General features: G+C 34.1%; 1 protein-coding gene across 2 annotated transcripts in view; it reads right to left on the bottom strand.

Annotated features, from left to right (window-relative positions):
• Window positions 1–17,785, bottom strand: part of sytl3 (synaptotagmin-like 3) — a 43,108-nt gene extending 25,323 nt beyond the window's left edge. The window contains exons 1-9 of one of the 2 annotated variants that reach the window (XM_021468533.3): window positions 17,341–17,785; window positions 14,199–14,280; window positions 8,788–8,986; window positions 6,635–6,850; window positions 5,708–5,775; window positions 2,143–2,194; window positions 1,279–1,345; window positions 1,131–1,197; window positions 901–1,016 (exon numbers count right to left, since the gene is read on the bottom strand). In XM_021468533.3, the coding sequence (XP_021324208.1) occupies window positions 901–1,016; window positions 1,131–1,197; window positions 1,279–1,345; window positions 2,143–2,194; window positions 5,708–5,775; window positions 6,635–6,850; window positions 8,788–8,936 (735 nt within the window). In that variant the 5' untranslated portion in view covers window positions 8,937–8,986; window positions 14,199–14,280; window positions 17,341–17,785. The remainder of the gene's footprint in view (window positions 1–900; window positions 1,017–1,130; window positions 1,198–1,278; window positions 1,346–2,142; window positions 2,195–5,707; window positions 5,776–6,634; window positions 6,851–8,787; window positions 8,987–14,198; window positions 14,281–17,340) is intronic. The other variant, XM_073933322.1, reaches the window with a different exon arrangement.
• Between the last annotated feature and the right edge of the window lie 1,104 nt (window positions 17,786–18,889).

Genomic DNA, 18,889 nt, shown 5'->3' with positions numbered 1-18,889 from the left:
AAAAAACAACCATTAAATATGACTTTTGGTTGAACAAAAGTCATTCCATATACACTTTATTTTAAGCTGGCATAGTTAACATGTATTAATTTAGTATTGATTAAATGTACTTACTATGTGGTTGGGGTTAGATTGTGGGTTAGGTTTAGGGTTAAATTGTAAATGCTAAAGTAAGTGCATATGTCACATTAGGGTCTGGAAAAACAGAGGTGAAGATCTGCATGCAATTTATTAAAAAAGTAGTCAGGCAGGCAACGATCAAACAGGTTGCAAACAGGAGCATAATGATTATCCAAGATCATAGTCAAAAACAGGCGAAAGGTCAGTACAGGCAGCCAAACAACGTAAATAAATAACAAGGCAAGGGTCAAAATTATCTAGACAAGGCAAGGAAAATGCTTACGTGATGCTCTCAAACAGAAACAAAACTCAGCAATGATGTGTGTGTGCTGTGTTTATAGTTTTTCTAATTAATCCTGAACAGCTTCAGGAGTGTGTGTTAGTAATCAAGGGAGATCTGGACAAAGTGTGTGAGTGAAGTGCATGATGGCATTTGTAGTTCATCAGCGATCTGCACAGGCTAGATTGCTGGTGACCGTGAAAGCATGAAACATGCATTACTACATCATCTTAAATTAAAGTGTTACATTATTTTGTAATAGTTACTGAGTACTTTTGAATAAAATATATTTAAAAAATATTTTAAACAGAAAAATATAACCTAAAGACCAGAGATTTCAAACCCAAAAGGTAATGTTTAGGATGTGAAAAATAAAGATCATCTTAATTCTTACATCAGCAGCAATGATGGACGTTTGAATACATCAACCTGAATCGAAAAGGCAATTGAAAAGTTTGTGCACATTATAAAGACACAGTGTAAGAAAAGTCAACCCTTACAGCTCTGTTGATGGCTCCATCTGACAGACTCTTGCGCCGTGAGTACATCATGTGCCCGTGATCCACTGTCAGCTGACCTGCCACTTCACTCAAGTCATTCTGAGATTTGGACAGTTCTGAGGTTAGAAACAGACACAACAACATGGATCAGGCTCATGCAGACATGTTTGTGGAAATCTGCATCATTACAATGTTATTACAATGTTCATATTTTACTTTTGTTCTCTTACTTTTAATGTGAGCACTGACTGATGCCACCAGGTTCTCCATCGACTTGGTGAAAGGCTTTTTGTGTTCCTAGATGAACGCAAAGACAAATTATGAGGCGATAAAACTAATTATGGAAAGATAAACAAATATTTATGACTCTCTCTTCACCTCCAGTCTGTTAAATGATGGCGGGTTGTAAAATGGAGGAGGAGTTGGAGGCACAACTGCAATGAAGCTAAAATATAAAAATAAAAACAATAATACACTTTAAAATGTTTATTTAAAAGAGCTTGTGAGGAGAAGGTAAAAAGTAAAGACGACTATTACAACATTCAGTTAGACTTGATTTTAAGTTACTATTCATTTGACTACTACATAATATCAATAATTACATACACTCACCGGACACTTTATTAGGTACACTTTACTAGTATCAAGTTGGACCCCCCTTTTGCCTTCAGAACAGCCTTAATCTTTTGTGGCATAGATTTAACAAGGTACTGAAAATATTGCCTTTAAATGCCTTTCTATCAGCTTGAACCAGTCTGGCCATTCTCCTCTGACTTCTAGCATTAACAATGCATTTGCGCCCACAGAACTGCCACCCACTGGATATTTTCTTTTTATATTAGCATTCTCTGTAAACCCTTGAGATGGTTGTTTGTGAAAATCCCAGTAAATCAGCGGTTTCTGAAACACTCAGACCAACCCCTCTGGCATCAAGAACCATGCTACAATCAAAGCACTCAAAACCCCATTACTTCCCCATTCTGATGCTCAGTTAGAACTGCAGCAGATCATCTTGACTGTGCCTAAATGCACTCGTCGCTGCCATGTGATTGGCTGATTAGAAATTTTGTCAGGTGTACTTAATAAAGATGCCAGTGAGTGTATAATTGCCATATTGTTAGGGTTCGAATGCAGTTTTAGGTTAGCTGGATGTGATTATGCATAATTATTTGTACTATATTAATCTTAAAATAAAGTGTTACCCAACATTCTCTTAGGGTTTTTAGGTTAAGAGTCTCTGACCTGAGCCGCTGATAAGACTGTAACATCTTGTCTCCTGTGGTTTCGCTGTTTTCTACAACCAAAACAGCAAGACAACATTCATTTACTAATAGCTTAGTCCGTTTTAACACACAATTATTCATACACAAAAATTAGCAATCTTGTTAGTGAATTATGCATATTCAAATAGTAAATTTGGGATTTATGGACATTTGTAATAAGAGCCCCTTTTTATTTGTCACATGACTCCAAAAGCTCCCAAACCCCATTAAAATTAATGGATGTTGATGACTACAGTATAAAGACTGCTGCCCTCCAGGAACTGAGTTTAACACTCGTGGTATTGACCTTATTTTTTACGTACGAGCGGGTGCAGCCATTTAAATCTCTTTAGCTTGAGACTTCCAGTCTCATTCACTTCCATTCATTTTTACGCATTAAAACAGCTTGTTCAACTGTTTGATGTAGCAAACTGATAATTTCACATTATATTATTCAGCTTTTTATGTATAGTCATGGACACACTTGTTTGTATAGAGGAAGTGGTTTGACCGTTTTCTGTCAATTATTATTCCTAGTCCTCACTTTTAAGGATCAGTGCTAAACAATGTTTTTCTTTTTTGCTTTGGATGGAGTTTGTTAATTAATTAATATTGTATTATAGAATAAGGTCAACAGAATAACTTTATATAGTATTGTTGATATAATGATAATATGCACCTTTATGGTAGCAATATGGACCCTTGAGGTATAACATTTTAGTTTTTGAAAAGGTATTGCCCCGGTGACAGCTTATTTGTGTATACAGTAAGTGTATATTGATAACTGTATTAGCGTCCATGTCACACACACTATTGTTCTGTTAGTTACCAGTACTTAACGCATTTTTTTCTTCTGTTACTTGATGTGATTTAAAAGTAAAAAGTAAAAATGTGGATTCTGATTAATCAATGTTGTATTGTTCATTGGCTAAAGGTGAATGAAATGTGAGCTGTGCTGACAAAATGATGATAAAAATATCATCTTTCACTGCTCCTCCCGTTCAAAACTTGAGTTTCTTTATTCTGTTGAACACAAAGGATGAATACTCAAAAAGTTTGACAACACAAATTATCAACACAAATAATATAAGAGTATATGGATCTTTATATAGTCATAGTCATATAATTTACAGTAAGGGTTCTCAACTAGTTTGGCCATGGGACCCACATTTTTACAGGGTCAGCAAGCCGCGACCCAATTTTTTAGAAACTATAATACAATTTTTGGAATTATACTTAATTTGTATTTATTTGTTAACATAAATAAGTTGTGACAGATACATTATCGGAAATTCACCAAGACTTGCATATAAACAATATTTTATTGCTGCTGTCATTTAACAAAATGGATCAAATTATAAAAATATTACAAAGTAAAAACGACAAATACCGTTAATTATAAACTGTTAATAAAACATGTTTTCTGGTTTCTAAATGTTGTTTTAATTTAGAAGGTTTCATGCTCTCTTATGAGAGCACATCACTACATATGACACTGAGGCTTTAAGTCTTTTTTGTCGTCAATATATATATATATATATATATATATATATATATATATATATATATATATATATATATATATATATATATATATATATATATCAATACTTCAATATTACATCAATACTATCAATACTACATATTCGGGGTTGTACTTGCGCTTCGACATATTTGTTGCAATAATTAAATAAAATTTCACATTTCAAACGGTATGGTTGTTGCGCACGCATTTCAAAATAAAAGTCCGGTATAAGCAAAATAAGTCAAAAAATTTACTTTTGTTGTTTTTTTTTTTGACCACACACTCCGTGACCCACTGAAAATGTTCCCGCCACCCACTTTTTGGTCACGACCCACCAGTTGAGAAACACTGGTTTACAGTACACTGTTAATCCTTACTGCAGATTATGCAGTAATTAGCTTAACTGTAAAATAGCTAGTGTTTTGCTGTAACAAAATGAAACAGTATTTTACCGTAAAAGCAGCAGGATCTGTATTAAATTATATAGTGCAAAGAATAAATTACAGTAATTAACTTTATGAAGCCATTACAGGTAGTATCTGTGATAATAAATAGTAAATTACCGTTCAACCAATACTGTCCCATCTACCCTCATGGTTCTATTCTGCTATATATAGAATAGTGCATTTATCTTAATGCAGAAAACAATGACTTAAACATTGACATTGACTTTAACTTATTCTAAACATAAAATTGTGAAAAAAAGTTTTGTTGGCCCTTTAAGGGAGCCAGATATTTTTTGTTTTGTTTATTTCTGAGCGCTCCATTCTCTGTTTAGCAGTTCAGATGCATCTGATGTCTTAAGCCATAAATACGAATCTACAATGAGCAAGTAAAATGTGTTCAAATGTGTTTGAGGGTTTCTAAAAAAAGTCAGTGTGTTAAGTTATATTGTTGTTGTCTTAAACTGTGTACTTGAAGGCTACATTGTTTGCTAGTTAGCCTCTCCTCATGTAACTTCTTACATTACTTTCATTTAAGTATATTTTTTCATTGGATATTGCCTTACTTTCCATAATGTACAGATGCTAACAGTGCAATGTCTTTTTGGCAAATAAGCAGATTTTATGCACTTAAAAACCATTAATATCTAATCTCCTCAGATAGCTAACATGCACAGGAATCATCATAGGGATTCGCACACTTCCACTGTCCGGTCCCAGTTTCTCTTCGATTCTTGTTAGATTCTCTGTGTTGCAGACTCTTTTGTTTTTGTTTAAAAATTATTTTAAACGTTTTTATTGACAATTGATGTGTGTGCCTGTTTTTTGACAAACATGTTTCTAATATATCTGTATGTGTGTACGTGTGTGTGTTCTTATCCTGTTTTTGAAGTATTTAAAACTTAAAAAAAAAACTTAATTGCTTTTTTTCTTTTTTTCTTTTTTTTAAAAAATGTTTTTAACCTTATATCATTTTAACCTTGTATGTCAGGAGTCATTTAATGCCACATTAGAGCTTATTCAAAGGTAAATATTTTACTGAATGAACGACATACATTTAAAGGTGTAATCAAATAATCTCTCTCTTAAACAGCACTTCCTTAATTTTTTGCAGAGGCTCAATAAAGTTGGCTGAAAAATATCAAATGAAGTAAGTAAAAGTGGTATTTGTAGAATAAAGTGTTTCTTAAATAAATGCATAAATCAGGTTATTATAATTTATTATTTATTTTATTATTTATTTTATTTTATATTTTATTTTTTATTATTACTACAGGTTTGGAATAACATGAGTATTAGTGCTGAACAATGTTTTTCGTTTTTGCTTTGGATGGAGTTTGTTAATTAATTAATTAATTAATATTATTTTTATTGGGGCGACGTAGTGGCGCAGTTGGTAGTACTGTCGCCTCACAGCAAGAAGGTCACTGGTTCAAGCTTCGCCTAGGTCATTTGGCATTTCTGTGTGGAATTTGGATGGTCTCCCCGTATTTGTGTGTGTTTCTTCTGGGTGATCCGGTTTCCCCACAAATCCAAAGCCACAGGTGAATTGGGTAAGCTAAATTGTCCGTACAAACCTTTGACACTTGGAAATTTCTTTGCTTGCTGTTCCAGAAACCATTCCCCAGATTTTATCTTAAATTCCCTAAAAATAAATAAATAAATAAACACAAACATAAGTAAAGGTTAAAAATGAATTAACAAAGTTTATTATATAGTATACACAAAATAAATGTGTTATTATGCCGTGACTGTTGCTGAGTGCAGTGATTAGTGGTCTTTGAAAGGTGAGTTGTTTTTCGTTTATTTTTATATCCTGATTACATGACATAATAAACCCATAATAACACATATTTAGAATAATAACACATCCATATTTCAACAGGGTCCATTATGTTTTTGGGTCCCCAAGAAACATTTCGTTGCCGTTAAGTGTATTTTTGGAAGTGTTGTTGTTGTGTTGTGGCCGATTTGCATTGCGTTTCTTCAGTTGTTTGTGTTGTGACCAATTTGCAACATGTGTGCTGTCAAATCGATGAAGATCATTTCTTTATATGCTGGTGTTTTTTGTAAATGCAACATACGTGCGTTAAGCTCTCTCCGCCACCATAATAACCGATTGAACGATCGTCAAGTCGGACAGGTTGACATAATTATTGGTTGTAGGCTACAGTAATTGAGTTTTACCTTTCAGATTCAAGACTTAATTTGTACATAAACTGAACTGTTCAGCACTTCATAAATCTCCCTTCCAAGTTTTCTTTGTACTCTTTTTGGTTCAATGTTTCAATAAAAACTAATACATTTAGTGACCAAAAGTAATCTCCCACGATAGTGCAAACATGCAGCACACTTCACTTTCATTTATGAAATACAGCAATTTCCATATGCATATTGAACTGTGGAGGTTGGGCCAAACAGTTCAATATTATATTGAGTATTGCTGCAGCGTCCTTAGTTAACAAAACCTACTCTTTATATAAAATCAAGATTGATCTCTGTACCTGTATGCGTGACACACCGTGCACTTCCAGTCGTGTGCAGAGCGGACAACCTGACAGCGGTTGCAGATGCGGTGACTGCATCCACAGCACACCGAACCACAGTCCCAGAACTTCCCCAGCACTCGCTGACACCGAGCACACGACCGCTGACCGAACGGACGTGAAATGATCCTCGAAGTCTGCAGACAGAGTCCGTGAAGTTCTACTCTGAGCCTCCTGAAAGACATTAGTTTAGATTTTGTGTTTTTTAGTGCAGTGCATTTTGGGTTTCTGCATACTGAGAACAACAAAAGAATGCAATTTACACTGTGCATCAATGTAAAAAAGGTTAAACATGTTCATATAAAGAACAAATTGACTGTTTATTAAAAATGGAACTCTATTTAAGGGTAGGTAATTAGCTACACATGTTCAATGCACATATGCTACTATGGTAATTACAAAGAGTTATGCATAGTTACATTTAACTAGCCCTAAAAATAACCCACATTCTTACCCCAAGCATATACTGTAGTAGTCATGAAGGTGTGAAAAGGGGGTCTTTATATACTTGTCACTCAATTAATTTGTTTTTCAGCATGTGCAGTTGTCTTTATATAAAAAAAATAAATATTTGGCAAAATATACAATCCCAAATTAGAAAAACATTGGGACAATATGAAAAATGCAAATAAAACAAGAAAGAAGTAATTTCTAAATTTATTTTTACTTGTATTTCATTGCAGACATTACAAAAAACAGTATTTCATGTTCATTATTACTACTATTATTATTATTAGTTATTTATTTTAAAATAAACGCGTTTTTCAATTTTGTTTCTTGTAACGCATTTAAAAAAAAGTTGGAACAGTTAAGCATTTACCCCTTTGTAATGTTGCCATTTCTTTTCACAACATATAAAAGATGTCAAGGGACTGAAGACAACAAGTGATGAAGTGTTTTAGGTGTAATTTTTTTTTCATTCTTTCTACGAACAAGTCATAAGGTGGGCAACAGTACAGGGTCTTCATTGTAACATTTTGCACTTCATAATGCGCCATACATTCTCTGTTGGGGACAGGTCGGGACTGCAGAAAGGACACTCATGAACCTAAATCCTCTTCCTCCTGCAGCCAGGGCCTTGTAATGTGTGAGAATATGGTTTTGCACAGTGCATTGTTAAAATTTGCATGGGTTTCCAAAATTTCTCTGTACTTTTCAGCATTAATGGTGCCACCACCATGGGCAATGATACAACCCCATACCATGACAGACCCTGGCTTTTGGACGTGTTGCTGGTAACAGTCTGGATGATCCTTTTCTTCATTGGTCTCAGCGTCCATTTCTCCCTAAAAATACCTCAAAATACTGATTCATCTGACCACGATACATTTTTCCACTGTGTGATGGTGCATCCCAGATGTCTTCAAGCCCAGAGAAGTTGACAGTGCTTCTGTTTTAACTGGCATCTGTGGTTATAACTACATAAGTGGTTCTTGACAAAGGTTTGCCAAAGTAGTTCTATATGGTGATATCACTTGTTCAATGATCAAAGATCACAGTAGTTCACTGAAATTCCTCCAGATTCCTTCAATATTGTTGTTATGCACCGTTAAAGGTGAAATATCCAAATGTCTTCCTATCTTTTTTTGAGGAACATTGCTTTTAAACATTTTAATAATTTTCTCAAGTATTTGTTGGAAAACTGGCGATCCTCTGCCCATCTTTGCCCCTTAAGATCTAGACCTGTCTTGCATGCTGCTTTTGTACCAAATCATAAATACAATCATCTGTTGACATCACCTGTTTCAAATCACACCATTATTTCACCAATTCATCTGATTACTAGCCCTAAATTGCTCCTGTCATGACTTTTGTGGATTGTTTTGCAGGTCTGAATAACAGGAAGTGATGTATATTTACAAATTAAGTGATGTTGACCAGACAAAACATGAAATATTTTGTGTTCATAATGTCTGCAATGAAATACAAGTCAAAGTAAATTTGGAAATCACTGCTTTCTTTTTAAATTGCATATATTTTTATACCAAAATATAGTTATGTACAGTGTTAAAGTATAAGTAATTAAATGACCTAATCCGCTACTTAAATTTTCTGTGGATAAATAATTTGATTACTGTAAATATTACACCCAACTGTCTTTTTATTCTGACCTGACTCTGTCTGCATCGATAGTTCGTAGTGCTTTGTCTCTCTGAAGGACCTCCAGGACCCTCTCTCTCTCCAGAGCCTGAAACAAGCCCAGATCCAGCGGGCAGAAGTCATTTTTTCTGTCTTCCCAGTTTTTCTGTTCAAGCTTCATTTCATCCAGAGTTTAGTTCAGAAGACACTTCTCTGCCCAGTCTCAGAAATCTGTTCAGAAGACAAAGAGATTGTGTGTATGTATAAGAAATGGCTTTTTTTTTTTTTTTTTTTTTTTACAAGTCATCTAGAGTTAAACATGATTTTTTTTTATCAATTCATACAATCTCTGGGTCTAATGGGAACTCTTTTAGCTTAGCATAGATCACTGAATCGAATAAGACCATTAGCATCTTGCTAAAAAAATAAAAGTATGACTGCAGCAGGCACAATGATATTGAAATTGTCCGCAGCAAGGTAACTTTAGTCAACAATGCTAAGGACGATCATTGCGCCTGCAGCAACAATGGTTTGGCAGCAAAGTTCCTTGATTATTACGTTGGATAGAAAGTACAGTTCATAGCCATATCTGCCTAGAAAATAAAAACTTTAAATTTTTTAGTCTGTTATAGTTTTATCAGCTGGAGTGCCCACAAGACTCACAAAGGTGAGCATAGCATTGGAGTTCCCCATCCGAAGGGGAATGGCAGTTTCACTTCTAGTATTGTCCTTATTCAATAGTTCTAGATGCATTGATTTTGAATTTCGTCTGTCTGATGATCCATCGCTTCGTTCGTTTGTAATGCTTATTGGTTTCAGCAGCAGATTGTGAGGCACCCCTGCCAACTGGTTAACTTCGGAATTGCAATATATCATATACCGAATCAAGCCAAATTATGATATTGAACTATTATCATAATAAGTTTAAATAAGTATTAGTAAATATAAGTATTGGTGTTTTCCTTTACCTTTTTTCCAAGCGGATCCTTATTAAGCAACTCACTATCACAAGTAAACGTAACTATTTTGTGGACAGGATTGTTAGTAAAATAACGGCTATTTGTATGAATTCATTCTCATGAAAATTATTGTTAAAAGGAGTTGATTGGGAATGGGCAAATCATACTAAAATGTTAAACTGAGATTGTACAAATATGATATGATTTCCCACTACCGGCTTGCAGCTGGAAGGGCATTCGCTGTGTGAAACATAAGCTGGATAAGTTGGCGGTTCATTTTGCTGTGACAACCCCTGATGATTAAAGGGACTAAGCTGAAGAGAAATGAAATGAAATTAATACCAATTAGCCACTAAATCAAAAAATTACAAATTGCCTTGAGATTGCGTTTGTGGATATGCAGGTAGTTTTTAGACGATGTTGTTGTAAATGTAAACTGATATTTCTTATTACACATTATACACCAAAAGATGCAACTGACTTAAGGGTACAGTTTACAATTTGATTATTATTTACTCAATCCTCAGCTTTTTCCAAACCTGTTAGTTTTTTTTTTCTTCTGTTGAACACTAGATAAAAAATAGGCAAGAAAAAAATGAAGAACGAAGCATATACAGAAAAACTTTGGCCATTGATATTAAAATATTACTTGTTCTGACCATTGAAGTCAAAATTCTTTAGAATATCTTGTTTTGTGTTCAACAGAAGAAAAGACTTTGTAATAGTTTAGAACCACTTGAGAGTGAGCAGACAATGAATGCATTTTCTTATTTGGGGGAACTGTCCCTTTAAAAAAATCACAATGTGCCCCACTAACTGGTACCACATGCTCAGTTCACAAAGCAGTATTCAGTTATATACTGTACCACCCAAAGACCAGCTTTTAGCCTCTAGAGCATTTGGTGTGAGTATGGAAAAAGCTTCCGTTTTATCAGAGCAATATAAAGGACAAATTGTGTAGAACTTTCAGTTTTGTGTGTTGTTCTGTTACCTATCAATAGTGGTGCACCAATGGCCAAACAAAGTGAAGCACTGTTTTATCCACTGATGCTGGAGCGAACACTGCTGAGCTTTGTTCACCGTGACAGTAGTGCGTTGTTCACAGGAACATTAGAAAAGGCCATTACCAGCAGGAGACAGCAGTGTTATGCTGTAGGCCCGGGGGATTCAGCCCTGTTTCTTGTGATCTACCTTCCCAAAGAGCTGCAACCTTTTTTTCTTAGTTGTGACCAAGTTAATTGTAACTGTTGTAGGTAAGGAACATCTGAAATAAGGACACCTTAAAAGAAAGAGTTACCAATTGTTGCAAAATGTATTTTCATGCACTCTGGAGTGATTTTGCGTCCTAATGTGGCCTCAAATGTATCTGTGTTTTAGCAGATGCAATGATTTTTGGTGACAAATCTTATTTTGACATATTTTAGGAAACAATGTTGTCTAGTTTGATTTGTCTGGTTTTGTCTACTTTAGTTTGTTTAGTTTTATTAGGTTTTTGTCTAGTTTAATTTGTCTTATTTTGTCTAGTACTGTTTTGTCGTCTATTTTTTGCCTAATTTTTTTTCTTTTTTTTTATCTAGTTTGGTTTTGTCAGATTTGTTTTGTTTTGTCTGTTTTTTGTCTACTTTTCTCTAATTTTGTTTTGTTTAGTTTTGTCTCATTTAGTTTTGTTTATTTTTGTTTTGTTTTTTTTTCTAGTTTTGTTTGTCTAGTTTGGTTTTGTCTAATTTTGTCTAGTGTTGTTTTGTCTAGTGTTGTTTTATCTGGTTTTGTCTGCTATAGACTAGTTTTGTTTTTATTTAATTTAATTTTGTCTACTTTTGTCTAGTTTTGTTTAATTTAGTTTTGTATAGTTTTATTTTGTCTAGTTTAGTTTTGCTTGTCTAGCTTATTGTCTAATTTTGTTTTGTCTTGCTTTGTCTATTTTTGTCTATTTTTGTTTTGTTTTTGTTTACTACTACCACTTTTTATATAACTCTTTTAAGTTGACTGCCCATTCATGATGTTCGTGGCAGTTTTTACTTAATTGACTTCCATTATAATTACATTTTTGACTGCAAAGCCATGACACCAGATAAGCATGCATTCTTAATTGTTGCTGATCTTTGCTACACTTTTACTACACAGAATTCCATATAAAACCCATATCTAAAGGGTCAATGATGCCAACTGATGATCGACAATGAAAATGAAAAGTTTTACCTCATACCAACAGGAGGAAAACACCAACAATTTGGAATACATGATTATTTGGTTGCAATCAAAAAATGCCATTATAATGGAAGTCAATGTGGCAAAAACAGCCACCAACATAACGAAAGGGTAGTCAATTTAAACAGTAAACAAGGGATAAAAACGCTACAGTATATGTATGTTTTTGACTCTTCGAAAGCAAAACATGTAAAAATACAAAACATAATTGTTTACCTGAAATAAAATGCTAACATCAGTTATTCCCCTTTGATTGTGCGCACTTCCATGTTAAAATATCTGTCATTGTTTTAGTTAGTGAAACTCTGCCCACTTTACCCAATTATATTTCAGCATCTCCAGTTGGTTTGATGGAAAACATGGCGTATTTCATTTCAGTCTAATAGCTGCCTCAATATTTGCGTGAGCAGCTGAAAATTATACCCAGCAGGCACAGGATGTCAACATGACATCAATTGACATTGTACCCCAACGTCCTGGAATGTTGCACTTTGATTGGAAAAGAAAATCGATTGAAGTCAGAACCCAACATCGGACAGACACTGCATTTTGATTACTGTCCAACACAAGCAAAAAACAACCAAATGTCAGTTGACATTTCACGTCTATCTGATGTTAGATCTTGGTTGCCATACTTGACGAATAAATATCAGTATTTGACGTCAGTACTTTAAGACAGTTGGCTTAAAGAGAACCTAAAATGCATTTAAAAAGGTAATATTTTGGTTTTGGAACTCTCCAACAACGAGCTGATATGCATGTAAGGTCAAAAAAGACTTTCATGGTCTTATAATATGCATATATTTTTACCTAATTATCCCACCGATTCCTATATGAATCGTTTAGCGATTCATTTGTTCCCAAACCCTTCCTTAGCATCATGTTAATCTGTGCTGATTGGTCTGATGACCCAGTCTATTGCGATTGGTTGACTGCATTCAGTATGAGACAGAGAATCGCCCACCATGGCTTATCAACATTATTGAAGTAGTAAGAATGCAGAGTATACTATACGTGTGAGCCCAATGCAGGAGTGCATTAAAGCAATGGGGTTAAACACCAGCATATTCTCTATTCTTAACCATGACACACATTCAGTATCAAAACACAAAGTGGCAAAAGCTGAACTATTTTAAAGCTTGACTTCAGCATGTGTGTATGAACAGCTAATGGTGGCCTTATCAATGACAAATGCCAGAACTCATAAGCACTTTATAAATCTATAAACAAAATGGCATGTGTCACGTTTTTAACATGGTTTTAGATGCAATTTAAAGAAAACAGTTAAACGAAGCATCTACGATTGAGAATGAGAAAATGAGCCTCCTCATTCTTTACTTTCACTTTCACTCACTTTTGTGGTTAAGGAAACTTGTTATATGCACAAACATCCATTAGCCTACATAATTAATATTGTTTAAGCGCCAAGATTTTTTTCAAAACTATTTCTAAAACTATTTCTAAAATCAGTTCTAATTTAGTACAAATAAATGAACAGTAATAATGAAGTGTGGTAAAAATATTATATCCAAATACACATGCTATGGCCCATGGTCCAAAACCTGACATGTGGTCAAACCTAAGCTTGTTTGTAAAAAACAAATATAAATATGCATATAATAAATAATACAACTACTAATAATAACTTTATACAAAAGCAAATTGTCATGAATACACTGATAAAGCCCCCCGAGATAAAGGCATGAAAGCAGTGGTTTTTATATTTATTTAGAAAATGATCATCCTAAAATATGTAAAGATATTTGTGTATTGCTGTACATCCTGTGTGTATTAAGCAATGTGTAAGGGAGGCGCAAAACTAACGCGCTCTGCACTGGACTTTAGACCTGCTTTCAGCTGGTCTATTGTCCAGTCTATTTTAGTTCCTCAAAACAACATGCCAGTTATGCCCCCTAACAAACCTGTTTTTTAGACCAGAATGCCTATGGGCGCACATATGAACGCAAATGCATTTACTATTTAAACAGCGTGAAGCAAAACATCAAAATGACTCTTACATTGAGCTAAAACTTGAAAATAACATTAACGTCATGTCGTGCTTTTTTTCTTTTACTTATAGCTGTGTTGCACACTGCATGAATGGTCATTTTTAAAAACCCTAATAGGGGCTCTTTAAGATGTTGGCTCAACGTTGCATTTTGGTCACTTTCCAAAACAACCTAAATTCAACAAAATAATAACGTAATTTCATGTCATTATTGGACGTCAAAATAATGTTGTCCTTAGACAATATGGTGACCTAAATCTAAACTAACCTCTTATGATGTTGTATGTCTGCTGATATCTGACATCCAGAGGACAGCAGCAGCCGCCGAATTGAGACATAGATTCAGAGTTCTAAAAATCCACACAAGATGTTTATTAATAGACCTTTTGTTTACCTTTCCAAACTGAAAACAGCAGCCAAAAGAGAGAACATTGTCCAATTTTACTTTCCTGATCATACATTCTGCATTACAAAAACCTCACACAAGCGGTAAATTGATTTATACTGTAATATAGTGTTTCTCAACCACGTTCCTGGAGGAACACCAACACTGCATGTTTTGGATGTATCCTTTTCTGTCACACCCATTACGGGTCTTTCAGTCTCTGCTAATGAGCTGATGATCTGAACCAGGTGAGTTTGCAGGCCCGAATTGGCTAATCAGGAGGACCGGGAAAATTCCCTGTGGGCTGGTCCATTTTTTGGCCATGAGGGCCAGTGTCCCTATCTGCTTGCACGCTCAGCAGTCATTCATTTATTTATTTGACCATAGCCTCACTTTTTTATTTATTATTTTGCCACAGCTCCCCTCTTTTTCTCGCAGCCCCGAGAGCAAAATGCAGCCTGCAGGTTATTGATGGTCATTTAACCCCAAACAGAGGCACCTTAGTGAATATAAGAAATTGAATCGTTAATATTAATGAAGATTACACCTGCTCAATGAAAATCAGATGATTCACTACGTTAATAAATCTGACATAACTCGATTAGAAATCTAAAAAGGGGAGAAAAAGTTTAAGCCATCGATAGAAAGTAACGCTGGCATAACAGCGATCAGGTTCAGTGGTCAGCATGTTGCGTTACGACGACGCCAACCCGAGTTCGAACCTCACCTGAGTAATTTTTTTTTAAAAGACATATAATACTGTTTGGGTTACTTATATTTGTGTACATTTTTTTGTGTGTGTGTGTGACCACTGTTACAAAGGACTGGATATCTATAAAGAAATTTGCACAGAATATATATTCAGATATTGCAGGAAAGGATATTGTGTTGTTTTAAAGAATACTGTTAGAAATTTAGCTAGTCTTAATGTTCTCATATTTATGAAAAACATTTTAAAACAGCTGTTTCATTTAAAAAGACGTGATAGTGTCATTAGAAGCTGAATTGGAAATGAATTTTGTTTTAATATAGTCAGCTGTGAACTGAGGTGGGCCGGTCTAAGGCTTGAAACTCCAAGGCTGAAAAGGAGTCCCATTCCGTCCCAGGGAAGACAGGGAAAATGTGCAGAGCTTCTGGTCCTCCAGGAATGAGATTGAGAAACACTGCAGTAATACATACATAAATACATACAATATACATGTACATATATATTTTAATAAATCTAAATATTAAAAACTTTGAAGGATTAAAGATTATGATGTCCATTAAACACATCAGTTTTGTGAAAAGGATCCATTAGCAAATAATACAAATATTACAAACGTAAACACTAGCTTAGCAGCTTACAGTGTGCTCAGGCAAGCTCTCTGAAGTTCTGTTTGATACTTCAATCTGGCAGCAAGCGTTTGAATGGATGAAAATGTGGGCTGCAACACCTAATTCAACCACTAGGTGTCAATTCTACACACTGCATCTTTAATGTACTTAATCGACTGGGGAAGAATGCTCATGATTACATAAGTTATCCCCCCACCGCCAACATTCAACAGCACTTTTTTCCCCTTGCTCTAATTACAAATTATGCCAAGAATCATTCATCACATGCAAGTGCAGGAAACAAAACCAATCCAGCAAGCTTATTCCTGAAATGATGTCAATGTGCGAGACGAGAACCCCACAGCTCTACTGACTCACTTTGACCAGCTGTGTGGGTTTTCAGGGGACTGTGGGAAGAGTCTGCAGTCACACTTTGCTCATTTACGTGAAGTGCTCGTATCAACTGCCCTCATGAAATGCTGGGTTTCTGTGGGAAGCCACAGAGTCTGACCTTCACAGCTCACTGAGAGGGGCTTTCGCTTTTAAAAGCAAGACACACTTCCAGGAAATGTTTATCTAATAAGTCCAGAAAGATACCCTAAAGGCTTGTTTGATATTATGTTATTTCTGTGAGGCATGATTGTGCTTCACTGATGCAGACGGGTGGATTGAGCTGAACGGGATACTTTACCTTTTCATTCAAATGCAAAAAAGTCCCATTATTGCAATACTTTCAGGTGGTCTATACTGTACATCCGTTCTTCACTTTTAATATCACACTCACTAGAACTGATACTAAAAATAATGAAGCAGGGTCAGTTTTTACCCTATTATGGGATTTTTTTTTTTTTTTTTGCTTCAACGACCTTTGTTTGGTGGTTGTTTCTTAGGGTTTACATTTTTTATGTTTGAGAAAAATGGCATATTTTATTGTGTAAATGACTGATGACAAGTCTTCCCAATTTAAAACACGATTTTCATAGAATACGTGTCATGTTTTCAAATGTTCATTAATATGTTTAATATGTTCATGTTCAATATGTTCATTCAAATGTTTATACAATATGTTCATTATTTTTGACAATTCAATTAAGTTCATCATTACTTTTATTGCACTTGTTAAAATGTGGATTGTTTTAATGCAGTTTAACATTAATTTATTAAGTTCTAGTGAAGTAAATCGGCTCAGTTTAGTTCAGTTCGACATCAAAACAAACTTCAGAAATGTTATGAAAGCAATATTTGGTGGACTTTTTGTGTCAGAACATAACAAATGCAAATAATTAAACAGCCCTATACCTATACATACAGTAAATCAAACACAATATATATCCAACATATATATCTATATTATATAAAATGACATAGATAAAACTAAAATTAACTACACTAATACTTTTTTTTATAATATATACACATTATCTCTAATTTATATATTAGATTATTTTATATATAAACATAAGTCATACTATATGTCAGACAGACACACACAGACACACACACACACACACACATATATATATATATATATATATATATATATATATATATATATATATATATATATATATATATATATATATAGTATGTGTATATAATTTAGATACACCCTTTTAGTATAGATGTAATTTATCATGACTAATCATTGCCCAGTGCCATAATAAACAAAAATGATAAGAGGAGAGGAAATATTGCAATGCGAGCTTACCTTGCTGTCAGTGTGAAGTATTAGTCGGGTCCTGCACATCTCAACTGCATTTTAAGATACACCACTGATCGTCGTCTCCACTTCCTTCCTGTTCACACGATGATGACGATGATAAATCTGTGAGAACCTGCACTACATCAGCATTTCCATTACAACAGTGCTGCACAAGCCCACAAATGAACTAGGGTGTTAACAAAACAAAACAAAAAACCTGCTCAGTCAATACAATAATCCAGATTATGATTACCTTGACATGCATGTATGAGAGTGTTTTATCAGTTTTACTAAATTGAATATCAAGATGTTTTTTATTAAAGAAAATGATTCTGTTCATCAAAGCGTCATTTACGAAATATAATTTTTTTTAAAATTTTTAAATATTAATAACATTTGCTAAAAAACTGCTTTATTGTTCAATGCAGTTTAAAATTAAATTATTACTCCAGTCATTATTGCATATATATATATATATATATATATATATATATATATATATATATATATATATATATATATATATATATATATATATATATATATATATATATATAATTTTTTTTTAATAGCTATTTAAATAGAAGCTTATATTTAAAACAATTCTTCTGTGATATATCACACATTTAGGGGAAAATTCTTAAATTTCAAACTGAAGCGAACATGTGTTCTGAAGCAGGACAATAATCCAAAACACACCAGCAAGTCCACTTCTAACTGAAGAAAGACATAATGAAGTTGAATGGCCTAGTCAAAGTCCTATTCTAAATCCAATTGAGATGCTGTGGCATGACCTTAAAAGGCAGTTCATGCTCGAAAACCCTCCAATATGGCTGAATTACAACTCTGCAAAGATGAATGGGCTAAAATTTGACCCACAGCACTGTAACAGACTCATTACAAGCAATTGTTTAGATTGTTAAAAACATTTAATTGCAAGTTGCTGCTGCTAATGGTGAGCACAATAAGTTAACTTATTGGGTTTAGGGGCAAACACTTTTTCACATAGGGCTACAGTATGTATATTTCGCTCAAGGTTTTTTTTTCTTTCACTTTCGTCAATTGGTAAAGTTTGTTCCTCCAAACTGTTCACTGGCTTTCATGGTTTGGGACTTGTGGAGCTGTAAATTGTTTTATTTGCTCTTCAGTGTTTGGACTTTAAGCAGTGAAAATTAAACCACACTGAACTGAACACAGTTTCAATTTACTAGAACGTCTATGTTAAGCTGCTTTGACACAATCTACATTGTAAAAGCGCTATAGAAATAAAGATTAATTGAATTGAATGTAGTTTTACATTTAGTTTCAAAATGATGTGTTATCTTTGACTAATATTTAAATTAGTTTGATGATTTAAAACATAGAAATGTGTTAAACCTGAGAGACAAAAAAAGACAAAATCAGTAAGGGGCCAAACACTTTTCACAACACTGTATATATAAGGCTTTTTACAGAGGTATCTTAGGGCCTACTCACACTATGCTATCGGAACCGTACCCAGGCCCATTTCCCGGATCGTTTGGACTGTTTCATATGGATTAATTAATCATTCTTA

This window comes from Danio rerio, chromosome 20 (genome assembly GCF_049306965.1).
Source record: "Danio rerio strain Tuebingen ecotype United States chromosome 20, GRCz12tu, whole genome shotgun sequence".
NCBI classification, from domain to species: Eukaryota; Metazoa; Chordata; class Actinopteri; order Cypriniformes; family Danionidae; genus Danio; species Danio rerio.
Note: the sequence above shows the minus strand (reverse complement) of the source record. Positions and strands in the feature narration are given on the sequence as shown.